This window comes from Equus caballus, chromosome 2 (genome assembly GCF_041296265.1).
Source record: "Equus caballus isolate H_3958 breed thoroughbred chromosome 2, TB-T2T, whole genome shotgun sequence".
Classification (NCBI taxonomy): Eukaryota; Metazoa; Chordata; class Mammalia; order Perissodactyla; family Equidae; genus Equus; species Equus caballus.
In genome coordinates, this window is record NC_091685.1 from 34,443,668 (window position 1) to 34,466,176 (window position 22,509).

General features: G+C 42.4%; 1 protein-coding gene across 1 annotated transcript in view; it reads right to left on the reverse strand.

Moving 5' to 3' along the window:
- Positions 1-1,510: 1,510 nt before the first annotated feature.
- Positions 1,511-22,509, reverse strand: part of MICOS10 (mitochondrial contact site and cristae organizing system subunit 10) — a 31,759-nt gene continuing 10,760 nt past the window's right edge. The window contains exons 2-4 of the mRNA XM_003364367.5: positions 5,207-5,254; positions 4,069-4,178; positions 1,511-1,762 (exon numbers count right to left, since the gene is read on the reverse strand). Of these exons, the coding sequence (XP_003364415.1) occupies positions 1,748-1,762; positions 4,069-4,178; positions 5,207-5,254 (173 nt within the window). The 3' untranslated portion in view covers positions 1,511-1,747. The remainder of the gene's footprint in view (positions 1,763-4,068; positions 4,179-5,206; positions 5,255-22,509) is intronic.

The following is a 22,509-nucleotide window of genomic DNA, read 5'->3' on the forward strand; positions in this document are numbered from 1 at the left end:
AAACAGGTTGCAAGGTTATTTTTCTTTTAATTTCATGGGCTGCCTTGATCGTGGAATAAAGAGGGCAACGTGACAAACAGCTGAGTGGCTATGGCGAGCCACAGCCATGACTTGCAGTCCTGGGTCAGGCCTATCTTTGGGCTTTAACTGGTGCAAAGACACAGAAAAGCCCAGAGAGCAGAGGAGCGTGGACAGTTTGCAGGGCAGAGAGCCACTGTTGCCTGCTCTGGTCCAGAGCTTAGCTACCTTTCTGGAAAGTGGAGTAGAGTGAAGGATGAGGGAGGGAAAAACGAGGGAGTATTTCTACCTGAATCTACTCGTTCCAACACTTGCAAGAACTGTCTAATCGGTGTTCCAGAACGGGGGTCAGACACTAGCCCCGCCCTGGTGCCCAGCCTCATCCTCCACACCACTCCCTCGCCCCGGCACGCTCTGGCTATACGGGCCTACTCGTGGTTTCCCAACTCTAACACGCACTGCCGCGATCCCGAGCCTTCACAGAAGCTACCTTCCTCCTCTTCCTGGTCTGTCTGGAATGTCCAAGTCAACTGCCAGTCTCAGGCCACGTTATCGCCTCCTCTGCCAGGCCATCCCAGGGAGACTTCGTTGCCGCTTCTCCTTTGTTCACTGCGTGCTGTCTACATCCTCCTCTTCCAGCGCCAAGAGTTTGCATGTGCATCTTCCCATAGACTCTAAGCTCCTTGAAGGCAGGGCCTTATGTCTTGTCTTTTCATCCATTAGATGCTCAATCAACATTTACAGATAAAGGGACAAGTGGGATCAAGCTCTGCCCGTCTTAATTTTACTATAAAGGAAGAGAAATAAGAGGTGAAAGATGAAGCTCTGGGGTTCGGTGCATTTTCAGAGGAAACTGCTACAATGCTACCTTTGCGTTCAGCCTCCCTGGTTCAAGGGAAACCAAAGGAACAAACTCACAGAGGGGCATGAGAAGTGCTTCTTCTGTCCTCCAACTTCAGCTGCTATGTGACGAGAAACTCAAACCAAATACGGCCTTCTAGCCAGGTGGGTATGCCACAAGCTGCCCCCACCTCCCAGGACAAAGCCCCCAGTGCTGAAGCCTGGACTGTGGCAAGCTCCATAAAGCTGCGGGAAACCGTGACATCAGTGGAGCGAGCCATGGGCACAGTCAGGTTCCATCCCCTGCCAATACAACCAGCTGTGTGACCTCAGTGCAGCAGGCACAGCTAGTGCCCTGCCAGGTCCACTGCTGAGAACAGACAGATCTTAAAGAGCTGCCGCAGAAAGGCAAGGCTCCTCAAGACATGCGTCGTCTTCCTCGGACAGTGCAGCAGCAACCTCCAACCTCCGAGTTACGAGGTGGAAGCAGTTGTGGAAACTACACATTAGGGGGCAAGTGGGGAGACATGCACAAGGGCGGGGGGTTCAGGAAGCTCTCAGGGAGGCTGGGACAGCGGCAACAGCTGCTGGCAGTTCACACGCAGTCTCCCCACGCTCAGAGACCAAAGGCAAAGAAACGCAGGCAACGTGCTGGACTGCCGATTTTCGTTTCATTTATTTCTTCTAAGACCACCTCCTTGCAGTTTCCAGAGAGAAAATACAAAACAAGAAACAGACTTGGTTTCAAATACATAAACAGTGTGCTGGAGTTTCAGGCATTACTGATAACGCTGTTACAGAAGCATGTCAGCTTACTCCAGGGCACGCAGTATTCCTGAGGGACAGACACGAGTTCTCTTCTCCCCACAGGGATGCGCTCAGGTCTAAGTCACTGCTCCGGCTCCTGTAAAGGAAGGACACTCAGGTTACAACTGTGCAGACAGCCCTCTCTAGCTTGCTGCTGCAGGTCAGGCTCAAGGGACCAATGGGCCCAAAAGCATCCCACTGTTTGCTTTAAAATGGTCTCACCAGAGGACTGCACACATCCCGCCCAGGTTCCTCAAAGTGGCTCCCCAAACTTTGAGGGAGGAGAGTGGGAAAGGAGCTGAAGAGGGCCAAATAATCAGTACCTGGATAGGTGTATTCCTAAAAGCCATCATAGGGATGGCTTCCAGGTGAGTGGAGAGAGCATGGTCCTGGAATCAAACAGTCTACTAAGGATAGGATCTTTGGCAAGTTTCCTAACCTCAGTAAGATTCAGTTCTCTCATCTGCTGACTGAGGATAATAAAACCTCTCTCACAAATCTATTAGGAGGGAGGTCTGGAGAAAGAATATAAAGGTACAGCACCTAGGATGGCTCACAGGGCACAGCAGGCACTCAACAAGCAACTACCATAATACAACCACACTGAAAAGGCCCCAACGTGGGATTTTGCTCCTTTGTTCAGAGAATGGAGGATGACAACATCAAGGCACAGACTCAAGTTCAGATAAAGTTACAAGGCCATTTTGGAGCAGTACACATAAGGCTGTAAAAAACGTAACAATATTTTCCACAGTAACTCCCAGCCATTAAACATATAATATGCATATAATCACCCCTGAGCCATTATCCATGACAACTCAGTTTGGAACAACGAAAACATTTTAAATAATTAAAAGACCTGAAGCTCCTCTCCCTGTTCCTTTCTGTTCTCCCCTAAATTCAGCTGTGGTGCCAAAAAAGTCGGGGAACAGTGGAACCTGCCCGTCGGCAGCTTTGGTGCCACACGGCTGCGCCTCTTCTTGCACTGTCCCTCTGACTGCCCCACCCTGGCTCGGCGCAGAGACGGTTCAGGAGCAGGGAGGGCAGCCACAGGCCCGCCAGGCTTCCCAGCTTGCCAGCTCCCTCTGCTCCCAATTCTCCTTCCAAGCACGCAGAGGTCGGTAGGCAGCTGACAGTCAGAGCACGTTCTAAAATAGAGGCTACTGAGCTGCGGCGGGACATTGTCATTTGAGATTTGGCGACTCTTGTGGCTACAGCTTTTGACCAGAATTGGGACACTCATTTGTACCACATTTTCTGCTCTACCTGTTATTATGGTGGAACGATGACAAGTCAATCGCCCTTCTTGGTTGGCCTCAACTATAATAAACCAACACCTCTTTTTATATAGCACCTCACAGATTAAAAACATTTTCACATTTAATCTTCCCACCAACGCTATGGGTAGAAATATTACCCTCATTTTCTAGGTAGAAGACAGAATCTCAGAAGAGAAAACCTCAAGATCACACAGGAAGCCAGCGATGGCCCAGGACTCTCGCCCAGGTCTCCCGGCTCCTGTGCCCTCTCCTCCGGCCCCTGCTGCTGCCCAGATCATTGTGATTCTAGCTCCAGGGTAACCTAGAAAGTCGATGATTCTACACATCCAGGGAATGTGAAGTTCTTCGCAGAAACTCGTGTTGCCATAAAGGTTATGCCTCGGTAAGGCTGAGGCCATTAACACATCTAACAGGATATACAATTTACTTCATTCATTCATTGTACACTTATTTGAGTGCCTACTTTGTCCCAGGCCCTGGGGATACAAGAGCAAATACCACCTCTGTCCTTGAGCACCTAGCCTCCCACGATCTTTCACTTAAACTCCCTGATAACCAGTCCCCTGAAGTAAGGCAATGGGAAAGGCTGCTGCTCTCCTCCCTCTCGAGGCACGTGTTAGAACTTTTCATCCTGTCCGCATCATTCACAATCCATCTGGAGACAAGGACTTTGGCACAACTACGCGGGACTTACAGTCAAAAACCTGCCCTCTTCCACGAAAGCACAATAACGGCTGAGTCCCTGCAGCCTTTAGGGTTAGTGTATGTATGAGATGTTTCCAGGGGACTCTGAGATCTTGAACAAAAGCGCTCCTTACAGATATTTCACACAAATCTACTTTACCATAGTGATAACCTTTCAGGCAGGCCCGTCAGTTCCAATCAGCTCCCATCCAAGTACACATCTGCAAGCACACATGCATCCCAGGGTACGGGGGAGGGGAGGACTTCAGGCACCAAAGTGGTGTCAACATCACTAAAGGCCAAAGGGCAATGAGGATCTCAGTGGGGCCACAGTGACACACACAGTTTATTAATTATATGCACTCTAAGGAATTCTTCAGGGACACAGGAGAAACTCTTCTTCTTTTACAAGGATGAGAAACAACAATTCTGTACATACTTTGACATATTTTCCATGTAGAAGGTATGGAGCCTGGAAATCATGCTGACAGTTGGAGTAGGCCATTCCCAATCCCATGCCAGAACCAAAGGCTAATGGCCACATTCTTCCTAGGGAGCAGAAAAAGGAAAATCCCAACAGGGAACCATTAAGAGAAGATAAAGCTTTTTCTCTGGTTATAACACTTGCTTAGGATTGAATAAATATTCAACATGCACCATTCTGATGACTATAACATGCTACACATTTTTGTCACTATTTAATCAATGGCCAAAAAAAGGAAGTGGGGGATCATCAGTAAGCTTATTAATTTAGCAAATATTTATTAAGTACCTTTGCTGCTAGGTTGAAGGTATTAATAAGTGGTATAGTGTGAAAACAGTAGACACAATTGAACCTTATAACTTTTCTATGTCAGTTCTAATCATTTGCTCATTTTAACTAATTTCTTAATTTTATCAGAAATAATATCTTTCAGTAAGGTGCTTGAGTTTTAGAAATATGCAAGAATTCCACCAATATTTACATGTTTTGATGACAGTAAGCCATGAGGTTTCCTTAAGCCAACACTGTGAATGATTATTTCACATCGGCACTCTGGGCTAATTATGATTGTCCAGTTATGTATTCCACGCCACCTCTTTGTGGAAAGAGGTCAAAGTGGCCCCCTTGGCTTTTAGTCAAAATCCAAACTTCAGAAGTTCTTCCACAGATGAAAGGGACATCGCCTGCCCTTTGCTTAGGAGAATTTTTGGCCAAAAAGTTTGCGTGTGTCTGGTCCACTTGTTTTTATTACCAGCAGGACTCTCATTTTCAAGTTCCTTTAGAAAAAACTGTAATTAATTAGAAATGCTTGAGCATGTAGATTTGGCCAAATGACTCACTGGCATCAAGCACAGCTTTTAAAATGCTACCATATCTAGGATATCAGGCACCCTGACTCAACGCCCAGGAGGAATTCTGGAGATGCCCAACCCATTCTGACCTCTTTTGAGTCCACATTCTTTGTCTAGCTCACTTTACAGTGGCCTACCTAGACCCATAAATGGATGGGTTGGCAGACACGGAGATGTGCCTTCCAGAAGTGTCCCTGCACACCAGGACATTATGTTGAAAAGGGAGTAGAAATCACACTTACTTTTAAAGAAGGTAAGTGAGAAAACAAGTCCTAATCCAAAGCCAGTACCTACAAAGAGGGAGCAAAACATGTTAGATCTCCTAAGAGTAACTGGACAAAAAGAAAATGAACACTTCAAAAATGTGAACATCTATAAAACAGATCTTTTTTTCATAACTTGGTATAGAGTTGGTTTTCTCATTTCTAACCTTCTTTCTTGTTGTCAGAGCCTTTACAGATGCCTTTGGCCCCTCTGCCCACAACAGGGGGTAAAAACTTTATTCCTCATTTTGTCTAGACAAGTCTTGGGGATGGGGAAACAAGACAGGACAGTTCTTGAGCAGACGCTCTCCACATGGCCCTCAAGTAGCCCCCGGCATCTTGGGCTCTCCTACCGTCTTCCATGGAGCGGCCACGGCCAGGACATCAGATGAACAATGTCAACAGGAAGCTCCCCTTGTCATTTCAACACTTTGAGTGATGGCTACTTTTTGAGGAAGATGGAAAGAAATGATCCAGAACAATTCCCAAAGGTTGTCACAAGTCAGGCACAAGCCAGAGTGTACAGAGGGTGAGCACTTCCTCAAAAGCCCCAAATGTGGAGATTAATCCTCTCCTCTCATTTTATTCACAGGACATTTTTAACCACTATCTTTCAAAATAAAAGAACAAAGGCAAGCCTAATAGTCTGGTAGAAAAAAATTTTAAATACCTAATGTTAAATCAACCTTCACAGGAATCTAAGCCTGAAAAAAAAAAGACCAAATCTTCATTTTTACCAGTACATATTTCTCAAATCTTGGTCATTCTAGTGCTACTGTCACAATTTTTGCTAAATTCACATGTCACCTGCACAATTATTTACTTAACTGTTCTCCTTAACAAGAAAATCAATGCACATATTTAATTAAAGAAACTTAGCCTCAACTTAAATAATACAGGTGTAATTGTAGATTTGAGTGCTAGCTATATTTTTTCCTAAGGTGTGTTAAAACAAATGTAAAACCATTAAAATAAAAATAATTTGTCTGTGGTACACTTCAGAAGAAAATCATCTCACATACTGTAGTGATATACGTCCCAAACTTTGAGATAAACTTATTTTTCCATATCAGACAAGTGAGTTACACATGCCAAAGAAAAGAGCCAAAAGCTGAGATGGACACATATATACACACACACACAGACTTTGTTTTTTTTTTTCAGATTCGACAGACATTTGTTTTCAGACCTTTCAGAGTCTTCTCATGCTCTTTACTAAGTGTCTGCTCCATGGCCCAACAGAGTCCCTCACCAATCTCTTGAACAATTAAGCACCACATAAAAGTCCCAATCCCTGGGGCTGGCCCCGTGGCCGAGTGGTTAAGTTCGCGCACTCCGCTGCAGGCGGCCCAGTGTTTCGTTGGTTCGAATCCTGGGCGCGGACATGGCACTGCTCATCAAACCACACTGAGGCAGCGTCCCACATGCCACTAGAAGGATCCACAACGAAGAATATACAACTACGTACCGGGGGGCTTTGGGGAGAAAAAGGAAAAAATAAAATATTAAAAAAAAAAAAGTCCCAATTGCCTTAATGGTTTTCAAATTTGTGCTGTTGAAATTCCAAGAGCTTCTTCTCTGTCTAACCATGATTTTGGGCTACTGCAGTGTGAACATTTCAAAGTACTCCTCAGTCAACCCAACCTGACCTTTCTGCTCCAAACTTCATCACGAGCAAGCAAACTAATCAACACGTTTTTTGATCCACCTATGCAACAACCCAGCCGAGGCTGTCCTGAAGAAAAGCATTTATGCGATTTACCCAGGAGATTTCTGGTAAGTCTCCCCTCCACATATGTGACCGTGATGGATGTTTCTTTCCTATGACTGTATCTTATACAAATACAAGTTTTAGTTAAAAATCATTACTTTACTCTGTCCAATAAATCCCGCATTAGGTACTGGTTTGGTGCCCAACTTCAAAATACAATATCTGAAAATCGCTCATGTCATCCCAATTTCCATATAATTTAATAAAATGGTGGAAAACCAATCAGTTTACAGATCACAATAGTTAACCTATTCAAGGTTGACATAATGAGAGGGAAAAGGAACTAACATTTGTTTCCCATGAATACTCAACGATCTCTTTTCTTCCCCTCCAAAAATTCTCTTTTAAACCAAACAACCTGATACGGCATTACCCCCATTTTCTAGATGCAGAAAATAACTTGCTCAAGGATACTCTGTTTAGTTGGCGGTAGAGCAATGAACTGGGCCCACGTCTGCCAGACTCCAAAGTCTGGCCACTATACTCTCTATGTCCTGACAGTGGATTCCCCTACTATTTCAACCCATAAACAATCTCTACTGCCCAAAGGAAACTGGAGTGTCAAGATTTCTACTGCGAGTGAAGTAAGATGCGGCCAAAAAACAAACTGTCCTCCCCGTGCAAGAGCCCAGAACACCAGGAACAAGTCTACACAAGGCCGGAAGGGCTTGAGCAGATTCATTCCCAACTAATCCTGCTGCACACGTCACAGACACAAGTCTACCTGGTAGGCGGGACTCAAGAACTTGAGAGAAAGGGATACTCCTCGGCAAGAACCTGCTGTTGCTGGGTGTACAAAATGGCACAGGGTTCCATCTCAAAGCGACCTGCCTCACCCCCTTGCAGCTGGAAGATGAGTAAGACAGTAAATTGGTACTAGAAAATGAGGTAAAGCATTTGGACTGGCTTACAGATTTCAAACCAGGCAATGGGATGAGGAGGTAGGCCAGTAAAAACATAAAGGCTTAGAATCAGAGCTTTTGGTCTTCTCCATCTGGAAGGCAATTTTTTGGCAATCAAATCAAAAGCCCAAAAGGAAAATATTTCAGCATTTTTCTTGTCCCTCTAACTCCATGCCTGTCTCTGTTACTTTCCCCCCATGGAAAGAAAGCTCTCTGATGCTCAACTTTTCCTAGTAGTAGACCAAGAAAGACGCTAAGCCCACTGCCACCAGTATCACTCAACTACAAAGACGAGAAAGCTTCAACATCAATCAATATCGAGTAGAAAATTTTGAATCTCTAGACTTCATTTAAGTTCAGGTATATGCCCAACCACGCAGTTTTGCTCCTATTAAGGGCACTTACCGCCAAGAATAAGTACAGACGAAAATCACAGTTCAGACTAGCCAAAAGACTGCGTGTGCTTTATGGGCTTAGTTAAATTGGGCTGCTACATCTTCAATTCTTAAGAGTGTTTTTTTTCTCTGTTTCTGTATTTTTAAGACACAAAAAAAGAGACTATTCTCTTCAGAAAAAATAATACAGAAAATAATTTTTAAATGTCAATGTTTTAGTTAAAGTCAGCTATCTCAGTTATTTAAGAGAGAAACAATGGTGGGCCTGCTGATGAGTTTCACAGGTTCAAGTTCTCACACGCTCGATTTTCTTTTAAAAGGCAACATGCTGCTTCAAAGAAAGTCCCACCTGATCAGGGGACACCAACTCTGCAGCTGTTTCCACTAAAGATTGGCACCTCTAGGCCAGGTTTAAACTTCATAACAATAAAACATGAAAGGTATGTCTTACAATAAAAACAAACCAACATGGAAAAGAGAAGAGTTTTCTCTGCCTTTGGCCACTTTTTTTGTTGTTGCATGACAAGCTCTCTTAGAGGAAAAAAGCCGAAGGAAAAAGTACAAAGCATTTTTCACCTTTCCTGGAAGCAAATATTTAACTATGAATAAAGTTTATATAACTTTGCCTTCCCCCACTCAAGCCTGTTCTTTTGGTCCATGCTATCTGAAATGACAAATAACCTTAAAGTAAAGAAATGCCTGATTATAGGTGCACATCGTCCTCACAGAAAAGTCCAGTTATTGGGGGAAGGAGGTGAGCAAAGCAAAAAGAAAAAAAAAATACACACAACAGAGAAGCCTTATGGAATTGACATTAGGCAAGGAGCCCATGCTCTGAAACCATTTCTTTTGGAGAGGAAAAAGAATTGGCACAAATTGTTTCAAAAAGAAATTACTCCAAATCAATCTAACCCTGCACTTTAATGCACACTTAGTGCCCAAAAGGACATCATAAAACTGCCTAGTAGATAAACACACATTTTTAGGAAGGAGCAATTCCTTAACAGTTCATCTGATACTATTTTAATAACAACAGAGTACTTGCTCCCACTAACTACCTACAAAATACTGCCTTATCTTATGCCCAAGTGAATTTTAAAACAAATTTAAAAGAATAACAACCAACAGCAGTACACCAGTGTACACTTTAACCCACATTTTGTGTAAGAAACAGGAAAATATATCTTGATGGTCAATACCGTGACATATGGACAATTTCTAGTTAGTCAATGCAAGCTTACTTAGGAAAATCTTTGCTCTCACCATGCCACATATCATGAAGCTTTACTTCACTGCAAACAGTTAATAAGTAAACATAATCAGCAAGAATTAACAAGCAGGCTCCATAATCTGACTGCAGGCTTGGGGTAGAAATGTACTTTGGATGTTAGCCCCTACACAGAACAGGCTGGAGCAATACACGCTCCTGCAGAGTCAACTTCGTACAAGCTGCAATCGCCAATGGCCGTTCAATGGAGGAGGAATAACTGATTGATTGGAGAGGCACAGAAAAAAATCCTCAGACATTCACTTCAAAAACATTTCTATAACAGATCATGGGGGGGGGGACACAGACCCATTTTACTTATTAGTAACATAATATGATAATTAAGATCTCACTCCAGCTTACATTTAACATTTCAAACAAAATCCCTAAATTCATAAGCCTAATGTATAGTTATCAATGCTAAATTTTGACCTGCATCTAAAAACTAATTAAAATTGTGAAGCAACTCCATTTTAACTTGTATAATAAAATATCAAGACATATGAGCAAAAACTTAAGTACATATTCACCTGGCAGTTTATGAATATGAGAAGCTACAGGAATTACAAGCAAGTTTTTAAGATGCTAGAAGCCACGTGCCAAACAACTCTATTCTGAAATGTCTGAAAGAAAAGATAATAGTCCCAAAAACGAGAGATTTCCTCTCCTGCCGAGGGGAACAGCAAGAACACTGATGTTGAAGCAAGACAGGCCTAGTTCAAAGCACTGCTCGACTCCTTACCAGCTCTGACCTCAGGGCAATGATTCATGCTGGCCTGGCCTCAACCTGCTCATCTGTAGTGTGAAAACAGTCTCACAGCACTGCTGTATTAGGAAAATGTAAGGTATCTGCATTGTGTGACACGGAACTCTATGACTGGTACTAAGTTCTGCTACCTCTCAGAAGATTCAAAAGATGTCAAAAGTGTAATGTTAATAGATAACCTTCCTGTGAAACACAACTCCCTGGCTTGCTTACGATCACACTGTGGGCTGCGCCACAGCTGAAAATCAGAAGCTGGTTTCCCACTCTCTGCATAGTTGACTATACTTCATTGGCATCAGCAACTGTTTATAGGAATACATCAGGGTTTAATATATATTTTTTAAATAGGGGATTCCTTCAGACTCATTGCTGAACGAGAAGATTTTGCTTTTAAAATATATTTTCCTAGAGCTGTCCTGTGTTTAATAAAACTACATTTATGCTTTGAACATGGGTTAATATCAAATTGACCTGTTTATCACGGGCATGCTTTCCTTCAATCACGTTTCTATCAATGCTTTAAACTCATCAAATGCATTTGTTATGACAGAACAAACATGAATGTGCTTTTACAGAAAAGTACCATTGGGACTGAGTCTAGTTAGAACTACACTTCCAAGAAACACTCCTGATTTATGAAAGATACTCAGGGCCCAATTTATGAAGGAAAAAAAATAGTTTTAAGTCAGCTCCAAACTGTGTTACTTAATCCTTTGAGGCAAAGACAGATTGTCCCAGGTGTCCATGTGTAAATGCCAAGTCACGTGAATTAACCAAGAAAGAGTGCCAGACCAAAAACCCAGAGATGGTAAATTCGGTCTGTGTTAATTAGTTTCTCAAAAGTCAATACTGCTGCAGTGTATATAGGAAACGGACTAAGAAGGTGACTATTTTGTAAGACCTTAACCTTCCTGTGGCTATCCGGACCAGACAGGCTGGAACATCTGTAGGAATTTCTCAGGTGGACGTCAATTACCACGATTCTGAGCCGAGTAAGCAAACCAGTCAGCAGAAAGGAGGAAAGATAGGGAAGGTAAATGTGGAAGTCATTACTGGTGTGCTCTGCCTCAAGAAAAGCCAAACCCACAAAAGGGTCCTTTTAAATGAGCGCATATAGCACATGATCCAACTTTCAGAATTCGGACAGCCATAAAACTTTCCAAGGATGCACAAAAGGAGAAACACAGTTGTACACATTTTACTAAGATATAATTAGTTAATTCTCATTTGGGCATAGCATGTAGGAAAAATAATTAGTCTGAAGACTAATTATTAAAGGGAGACTGAAACAATGCAGAAGTATTAAGTTTCAATAAACACAATAGAAGACAACGCGTTACATGTATTTGGGGGAGAGGGTACTTCTGAGGTACTAACAACAATAGAGTGTCAGTATTAGGTTTCTACATGTTATCTGATCCACAGAACCACGTCAGGGGGTGGATTATGATCCTGTCTTACAGCAGAGGAAACAATTTAGAGGGGTTCAGTGACTCACCCAAGTACACATAACTAAACAAACTAGAATTCGAACCCAGGCTGTCTGACTGCAGAGTCATGGCTCTTTCCTACACACGTGGATAAACCTCAGGGAGAGGTGAGCAGAGCAAGAGAGCCACCAGTCTACTGTGACATATGACAACAAAGTGTTTTTCTGGATTGTAGCACTCTGCATGGGTAATTTATGTTACTCTTCAGTTCCTCAAGAAAACAACAGAAACCACAGATGGCAGGAGTGGTAACAAAAAACTGAAGTTACTTAGAATCCATGAGAAACAGTCAACAAATCACGTGGGGGGCAGACTCCTTCCCTCTGAGCACTGGCTAGAGCTGCGATGATTTCAAATGAATCTCAACTGACAGTGTGTTTTCCAGCGAGCGCCTTCCCTCCTGACGCCTCCAATACCTCTGGCCCCTCCTCACCAGCATCAGGAACTGGATCCTCACCCTCGGAAAGTAAACCTCAGAATCAGGGATTCATCGTCCTTGTGTCTACAGCATTAGAGCTATTACGTTGTCACCTCTTCCTGATTCAAATGAAAATGTCAATGGAGAAACAAGTACCCACAATTCCTTTTCCTTACACATTCACTTGATCTACATTTCCTAGCATTTACTAAGCAGAAGGCACTGGGGATAAATTTCTTTACTCTTGGAGCACACCAGTCAAGTACAGCGTTTATTCTTTGAAAAGTGGGAAGCGTCACACAGTGCTTATACTTTGGTTATAAGGTTATGGGGACTTGGGGGTAAGACAGGTTAAACGTGACTGAGAATACTGGTGAGGTTACACTAGGTGGGTGTCTCAGTCCTGGGGCAAATTACGTAACTTCTCTAGGTGTCAGTTTCTTCACATGGCAAATCGGAATACGAATAGTGCCTATCCTTGACTGGGGAACAGTGAGGATGAAACAGCATAATACGTGTAAAAAGCTTGGAAGAACAGTGTATCGCACACAGTAACTGTAATTGTCTTCTTCTCCCACAAAAAGCATTTCAGAACAAATCGGAAGTTCGAATACTTACTGGGCACTGAAGGGCAAGAGTACTGGGTTCGACAAGGGTCAGAAATAAGGCAGTCTCTTCCTGGGGAGCTTGTGACCAAGAAGGGATAACAAGTCAAGTATGCAGAAAACTGAACAAAAGCAGACCCTGCAGGCCGTGAGAGGGGCGATTTTCCCCCAGTCAGAGGAGGAGGATGGGAACACACGTCACTGGGAAGATTTTTTTTGAATCTTCAAGTCACAGCCAGAGTTTGGGGGATGGATGCACACTGTACCCAGGGGCAGAGAAGCAGGGCTTGTGCTGGGAAACGGGGGGCCGCCAGCTGAAGCAGTGTGTCCTGGGCCGGAGGGCTACAGCTAGAAAGGGATCCAAGCCATTCTGAAGGCACCAGAAACTGAGCCAGGAGTCTACACAGCACTTAATTCAGTAGGCAGGGGCTTCCCTCGAGTTTTTTAAAAAGGCCTAACATGACTGAGGCTATGCTTTAGCAAGACTCATCTGACTAAGGTGTGTAGGGTTACTTGGAAAGGAAGAGAAGTTTTGCTGGCAGAAGTTACAAGACTTAACAACTGATTAAGTGTGTGTGTACAGGGTTTGGGGGCTGCAGAGGGGAAGGCTGTCACAGAAAACACTAAGAACTTCTACTTGGATAACTATAAACACATTGGTGCTATTTTTAATAGGCATCAAATAAATTCTTAATACCAAATTCCCTTAATAAATCTAAAATATACCTTGATTTATAAAAATGCAACAGCTACAATGTTTTCAGGAACACCACACAACGTTAAATAAAGTGAAGATCATTCACTAAGCATTATGCTTCAGGATTAAATTATCTCATTTAATCCTTACAAACTTCTTTTATTTGCCCTATTTTATAGACCAAGAAACCAAGATACAGAAAGGTTAAGTGACTTGCCTTGGGTTGCACATCTGGAATGTGAACCCAGGCAGTCTGACTCCAGAAGCCTGGTCCTTGGTCACCATGCTACACTGCTGCCAGTGTGGCCTCCTCACAGATACATGAAGTTATGATAATCATTAATTTTGACTTGCCAAAGGAAACTAAATCCCTTCCAAAATTCATCCTGGCCAACACTGTGTGTGGGCATTTCCTTAATTATACAAACTGAGTGCCTACTGTGTGCCAGGCACTGTGCCAGGGCCTGGAAGTGAGTTGCTGCTGCGCTCAGTAAGTTCAGAGCCTGGAGGTGGGGCCAATTGATGATTACAAATTCAAAGTACGAGGTACAAGGACAGGAACTGGGTGAGCGAGAAGCACTGAGGAGGGCACCCATCCTGGAGGGTTAGAGAAGAGAGGGGGAGAGAAGGCGGCGAGAGAAATGGACTACCAGGAGCTCCTCAGTTGCTAAATTATCAAGTGTGAGGTGGGAGATAAAGCAAGACAGTCTTATGCCATACTAAGGATCTCGGCCTCTGTAATAAGCAGTGGGGAAGCAATCAAGGGAATTAATCAACATATCAGATGTGTGCTTTACAACAGCCCACTCTGGCAGCTGTGAGGCTAGACGTGAAGAAGGCTCCATGAAAGATGGAGAGCCCAGTTAGGAGAAGCCCTAGCAGTGGCCCAGGAGGGGAGAGAGGCCCAGACTTCAGATTCTCTCTTCTCTGCCCATCTGACTGAAAAATGGCACCTTACATACTTTGGCCTCTCCTCAGCAGCCCTCCCTACCTTTCCTGTATTCCATGTTGGCAGGAAGGAAAGAACTGAGGCCAAAGGCAAGCAGTGCAGGTTAAAGCCTGACTTTGATCAGGGATTAGGGGCTTCTGAGGAGTAGGAGTGACCACACTTAATGACGGTTCTTAGATAAGGGATCCTTAGGTAAAGATATAGTCATGGACAAGTAAATAAGGAGAGAAAATAGGGTGGAATATTTTTAAAATATATCAATGGCTTTGTATTTAAGGAATTGCTGGTGCAAACGGTGAACAGCCTAAATCAGCCTTCGCAAAGGCGTTGGGAGGACTCACCTGAATTTCGGGGCCTTCTGTGAGCAAGCAACTTGTTCTCTGCTCTTCAAATATGGCTCTAACAAGGTGCCCAAGACTATAAAGCTAGGGAACAGCACCCAGCTGCCGTGATCATACAGTAGTAGTCAACAGTCTTTCCTAAAGGCACGACTATTCTACGGAGCCCCACAAGCCTCTCCAAATCACTGGACCCGCACACACTAAGAAACAAGAATTTAGTTTTCATAAACCGAGTGAAGAAAAACAGTCTTTTAAAATAGAAGTTATGAGCTGAAATAAAATGAATTTCAAGCTGCAGCTGGAACAAGGAGAAAACTAAGTTGTGATTTCTCAACAGTACCAGCCAGTCTTTTCTGGGAATACATAAGATTAGGAGCATTTATTCTAACGTCAAGACCATATACGATTAGAGCAGTAATACACTGTATTTTTTATTCTAATCAGAGTGGGACATCTACGAGCTCACAAGTTCAGGGTTTGTCACACACAGCCCTACGAGGAAACGGTAAACAAAAATTCCCACACCTAATGGATTTCCAATTAGTCACCTGAAACAATGCCAAGAAAACTGGCAGCTTTCTTAGGACCCCTTTCCTAGTAAGACGTGAATTACGTTGCTCAAATCATTTGCTTCAGTTAATCATTTAAAATCGATCAAACAGGTATTTTGAGTGGTTGGTAGGTGCAGGTTCCGGCAAACAATCAGAAACATTTGTTCTAACTCGTAAACATTTGTCAAAGTCAAGTCTACAAATCCGTCAGTGATCATGTCAGAGGGTTCCAATCATGACCAATTATCCTAAGCATTCTAATGCAGGTTTAGGCTGGATAAAGAAAACTGCAGTAAAAGCACTGGGTTTCAATTCCTCCCATATACACTGCTAACGATTAATCAAACAGTTTCAAAATTCTCCCTGAAGAGGCCTCACTGGAGCAACTTGGAGAGTCCGCATGCTTTGAACCAAGCACCTCGGCCACACTGGGATCCGCCCGCCCGCCCGCCCTCTCTCCCAGACAGGCCCGCACCATCTTTCTAGTCAGCTCCTCATCATCCATTAACGTTAACCCAAATTCTTCTCATATTTTTTCGAGTTTGTACTCAAGCCTATCCTTTCTCATTCCTGTCATGCTGTCTAAAGAGCATTTCACATTCACTTTCTCCACTTCTTTTAAAAATGACAAATTGTTAACTGTTAACAGTTACCATCCAGATTCCAACTGACTTTCACTTGATAAATAACACAGTTCTTTTTGTCTTTTTTTTTTTTTTACAACCATGAATTTGATTAAAAAAATAAAAGACCTGAAAGTTACAGGCTACGCTTTCTTTAAAGTCATTCTAATTATTCTGTTTGTTCCTCTTCCTTCATTCCCCATCTCCTCTGCTGTTGCTGAAAGAGCATGCGCACAGATGAATGAACACATGACCCTGTGTTGTGCGCGTATTAGTCTGAAAGGGCTGTGTGGCTGCGGAGTCCTAGAGAATAGAAGTTGGGGCAGATTACCTTTGTCCAGGGCAGGATTTCTCAACCTCGACGACTGACAAACATTTGGGCTGGACAATCGTTTGGTGCTCCTGTGCATCACAGGACGTTTGGCAGCATCCCTGTCCCGTACCCACTAGATGTCAGTAGCACCCCCTCACCCCCATCCCGCAGCATGGCAACCATGCATGTCTCCAGGCATTGCCAAATGTCTCTGGGGAGTGGCAGGTGGGGGGGTAAATCACCCCCAGTTGAGAACCACTGGTTGAGGGGTTTACGGTTTATAAAATGCTTTCTCATCCACAGATTATTATCTTATCCTGGGCCTCATCAAAACCATGTAGGGATTAGTGTCCCAAGTTTACAGACAAGGAAACAGGCTCAGAGAGGCCAATAACCGTCCCAAGCTCACTCGGCTCTAGGCCCGCTCTTCTCTTCACCGTCCCACGCTGCTGCTCCAGCTGAAGAAGGTTAACAGCGCAGGCCCTCAGCTCCCTGACCCTTACAGCAAGACGCTGCGCTAAGGCGGTTTTCCCAATTCCCTTCCTTCTTCCCTTTCTTTCTTTCGAAGCAGAAAGCCTTTCTTGCAGGGAAATCTGTGGAAGCCCAGTACCTTCAAGAGATGAAAACTAAGCTTCTATTTCACGAGTCCAAGTAGCACCTAGGCCCTACCTCCTGAACCCCAACTTGTCTCAGAGGGGCCCCAAAAACTCTAGGGCACTACAGAACACATTTTGAAAAGTGGTGATAAACGAACTCCCCTGGTGGTTATAACACAAAACTTATACAATTCTAAATGGCCATCTCTTAGTGAGGGATGTCTCTAGCTGAAATAGGAACCAGCCACATTCAGTAGAGAGAGTGTCTTAAACCAAGCTCCAAACTAAGTTACAGGTCAGTTGTAGAGGAATGGAGCGGGGGCGGGGTGCGCCAAGTGTGTGGGACCCCAATGGGTGGGTAGCTCCAGGAGGAGAGGAGTTATAAGCTGGGATCAGAAGACTAGGAAAACAGCAGCCCCAGGGACAAATCTGTCCAATATACAGAACAGAAGAAACAGGCTCCAAGCAAATCACCCCATATGAACGGATCCTAGGAAACACATCTCAACCTCCCCAGGCATCAATTTTCTAATCTGTGAAATGAGAAGGTTGAAATAAATTAGTGGTTATCAGCCCTTTCTTTTTTTTCCCAAAAGCAATGAAACTATTTTTCCAAATAAAATCTTACACAGAAAATAGATAAATAAAACAGATCAAAGTGGAGCTGCTCTGTTAGGGCAGAGGGAGGGGAGACGGCCGGAGGCCTGACCAGAAATCTACTTGCTCAGCCTCCCCCCGTTTTCCCCTCCGTACCTACCCCAACCCAGTGGCTACCCTAGGGTACTCTGGAAGACATTTAAAAACCACTGGACCAAACGAATCCCCAAGGTTCCTTCCAGCTCTAATCTAGCCTTCTGTAAGACGACAAATTCATGGAGGTTACTCAACTGGAGTCATCCAAGGAAAGCAACAGTGGGACACCATCACGAGCAAATCCCATCAACCTGTCAACCAGTGAGAAACTTCAATAATAGATACCAATGTAATTTCCAAGTTGGAGAAAAGCTTAGAGGTTTTCACTTTAAACTACTAACCTGCTTAATGACAAAAATAGACTTAACATATTTATTTAAAGATTATTCACAATCCTCAACTATAGAAACCCACTAAATTCAGTAAATAATTTTTTGAACAGAAACTGTTCTCATTTATTTGCTTACATTATAAAAACAGCAAACTTAATGATCCTCGCCACCAAGTATCTTTATCATTCCCAAGAGAGAATTTGGATTAAGCTTATTGTTTTTCTTTCCATTTATATAAATGGGATCACATATAACACACGATGTTCTAGGACTTGCTTTTTTCACTTTATAATTATCAAGGACACCTTTCTGTGACAATACATGTCTTTTGAAAACTTTATTGAAATATAACACACATACAGAAGGTTGCACAATCAAGTGTACCACTCGATGAATTTCACAGACTAAACACACCCATGTGACCAGCAACAGAGCAGGAAAGAGCCCCAAAAGCCCGCCTTGTGCTCCCTTAGTCAAAACTCTCCATCCAAAGATAACCATATTCTGACTTCTAACAGCAGAGAGTAGTTTTGTCTGGTTTTGAACTTATATAAACAGAATCACACAGTTAAATATTTTGGCCCAACACTGTTGTACAGTATTCCGTTACAGCAATATACCACAATTTACTTACCCATTCTGCTGATGGGCATTTGGGCAGTTTCCAGTTGGTGCTATTAGGAATAGTGTTCTACGAACATTCTGGTACAAGTCATCTGGTGAACACATGTGCGCACGTCTCTTGGCTGTATACCTAGGCACGGAACTGCTGCATCACGGGGTCACATATGTTAGCTTCAGCAGATAGCGCCAGTTTCCCAAAGTGGTTCATACTCCCACGAGCTGAGTCTAAGGGCTCTGATTGCTTATATCCTCACCAACACTGGATATTTTTCATCTTTTTGGCCTTAACTTTTTGAGGTACAATTTACATAGAATAAACTGTACCCATTTAAAGTGTACAATTCAATGAGTCTGATAGATGTATATACCTGTGAAACCACTACTACAATCAAGAAACAGACAGTGCTATCACTCCTAAAAGTTTCCCTGGATCCTTTTGCAGTCCATCTTTCCCCTGATCCTTTGCCCCAGGCAACCACTTATCTACTTTGCCATTATACATTGGTTTGCATTTGCTAGAATTTTACATATAAATGGAATCATACAGTATATACGCTTTTGTTTCTAGCTTCTTTCACTCAACGTAACGATTTTGAAATGTATGTACGTATCAGTAGTTTGTTCCTTTTTATTATTAAATATTTCACACTATGGATAGTCCATATTTTGTTTATCTGTTCACCTGTTGATGGACATCTGGGTTCTTTCCAGTTTGGGTACACTATGAATAAAGTTGCTATGAACATTCATATACAAGACTTTGTGTGAACATATGTTTTCACTCCTCTCAGGTAAACACCTAGGAGTAGAATGACTAAATGGTATGCTTAAATTTATAAGAAACTACCAAACAGTGAAAAGTGGTTGTACCATTACACATTCCCATGGACGGTGTACAAGGCTTCCAGTGGCCCCACATCCTAGTCCACCCTTAGTGTTGTCAGTCTTTTTGACTATTTTAATGGGTCTGTGGGGGTATCTCATGATGATTTCAGTGTGCATTTCCCTAATGACCATTGACGTTGAACATCTTTTCATGTGCTTATTTGCCATAAGTATAACTTCTTTTGTGAAGAATCTTTTCAAACATTGTCCTAAATGGGTTGTTTGTCTTCTTAGGATTAAATTTGAGTTCTTTATTTATTCTGGAAGCAAGTACATATATTGCAAATACTGTCTCCCATTCTGTGGCTTGCCTTTTTGCTCTCTTAATGGTGTCTTTCAAAAAGCAAAAGTTTTAAATCTTGATCAAATCCAGTGTATCAATTTTTTTCTTTGTGATTTTTGCTTTCTGTAACCTAAGAAATCTTTTCTGAACTCAAGGTCACAAAGATGTTTTCTTCTAGAAGTTTTATATAGTTTTAGCTTCTACATTTAAGTCTGTGATCCTTTCGAGGTATTTTTTATGCATGATGATGAGGTTCACTTTTTCACTATATGGATACCCAGTTATTCTGGCACAATTTGGTGGGAAGATTTCCTTTTAAACCGGCATGGCGGGGCCAGCCCAGTGGCACAGGCGTTAAGTTTGCACGTTCCGCTTCGGCAGCCCGGGGATCGCCCATTAGGATCCCGTGGTGCGGACATGGCACTGCTTGGCAAGCCATGCTGTGGTGGGCATCCCACAGATAAAGTAGAGGAAGATGGGCACGGATGTTAGCTCAGGGCCAGTCTTTCTCAGCAAAAAGAGGAGGATTGGCAGCAGATGTTAGCTCAAGGCTAATCTTCCTCAAAAAAAAAAAAAACCACCATGGCATCTGTCAAAAGTGAACTGACCATATATGTATGGGTCTCCTTCTAGTCACTAGCCAATTCCACTGATCTGTACATATAGCCCTTCTCCAAGAACACACTGTCTTGTTTACTGTAGCTTTGCAGTAAGTCTTGAAATCAGGCAATGTTAGTCCTCCAACTTTGTTTTTCTTCTTAAAGATTGCTTTGGCTATTTTGGATCGTTTACATTTTCAGATAGATTTTACAATCACCTTCTTGATTTCTATAAATATTTTTGAGCACTATTTTTCTTGCTGGAAAAATAGAGATAATATAAACTTCCTCACTGGGTTGCTGGGAGAGTAAAAAAGGGATAATATGGTAGAGCACCAAACACGGTGGCACACCAACAGGCATTCAGTTAATGTTAGCTTCCTCTCTCTTCCCCTCTCTTGGCCTTTAAATAAACAGGATCCGATCTAGCAATGCCCTAACATTTCACTAGCGGGTCAATGGCCGTAGTAAAAATATTACCACACCAAACGACTTTTATAAGTAAATATTTGTATTTTTACTTGGATTCAATACTGAAATGCACTTGCCAGAGAAAGCAATTCAGCATATTTACTAATAAACTGTTTCAGGCCACATTTTAGGAAAGCATAAAACCACAGCCAGAACAAAAATTTAAATATGTTTTCAAGTTCCATATAGCACCTAATTACATTATTCTATAATACTAACAGAAAATTCTCCTCTAGCAAGATCACAATGTTCCATTATTCATTTTGCTGCCACAAATGGAAAAAGTATTTTTGCTCCCAAACATTGTTTAGAAATACATATAACAAACACAATATGGCTACTAATTCAACAATTAACATGTACTAATTTGAAACCCAAACCTGTAAACAACCAAAAACCTTTGAAGTATTTTAGCTTAGCCTAACTGGTATCACTCCATGAAATGCAGAGCTATCAGTTTGTAAACACAGGCTACCAAAAGGCCATTTTTGGTGAGCCACCAATACTTTGTGGTAACCCACATTTATCAGATGAACGGATACTTAAATAAAAACAATAATTTGCTTTCTTTTTCCATGACTTTATTCAATGGCCTCTTCCAGTATAATATTTTTTTAACATTAAAATGGCCTTAAGCAATCAATTTAACTAGATTGATTATCGAATGAATACACAAAATCTGCTGGTTAATTTTAAGGCAGTTCAACTGCTAAGTCATTTACTGTCCTACTTTCTTAACAAGGAAGGAAAAGGAAGCCAAATCCTTTCTTTTCATAAAGATGAACGCATGGCAAAGCACTAACTTTCATCTCTTTTGACTGAGCTGCATATGACCAATGACATCTCAAGACACACTAGAAATTAATAAACGGCGAAAGGTTACTGGGGCTCCCCTCCTGCTTCTCTTATTTGCCAATGACAACACCACTCTCCATTTACACAGACTTGGCATCACCCCTGACTCCTCCAGCTCATGAGCCTGCATTTCAAGTTCTGTAAATATTACTACTGTACCATCACCATTACATGTACCATCACCATTACATCTGTCTCCATACCGCTCCTTCTGCCTTCATCTTAGCTCTGGTTTCCTCTAATCTGATCATTTCAACTTTGGCATCATTTTGCAATAATATACTAACCCACCTTCCTGCCTTTATTCTGGCCCTTTCCAATTCATTCTCCTCATGCTACCTTGATGATCTTTCTGAAATCAGAAATTCAACCATGTCACTCTTCAATTTAACATTCAATGGTTTTTCTCGAATGCTACACATAGAGTTGCCACACAAGCCAGTAATTCTATTCCTAGGTACATACCCAAGAGAAATGAAAAAACGTGTCCACATAAAAACTTGTACACTTGATCATACCAGGATTATTCATAATAGCCAACAAGTATAAACAACCTAAATGCCCATCAACTGATAAATGGATAAACAAAATGTGGTATATCCATACCATAAAATATAATTTGTTTACAGATGTCAGTGCCACCCAAAGAAATATACAGATTCAATGCAATCTCTATCAAAATCCCAATGATGTTTTTTGGAGAAACAGAAAAAGCCATCCTAAAATTCACACGGAATCTCAAGGGACTCCAAATAGCCAAAACAATCTTGAAAAACAAGAACAAAACTGGAGGACTCCCACTTCCTGATATCCAAACCTACTACAATCCTACAATAATCAAACAGTGTGCTATTGG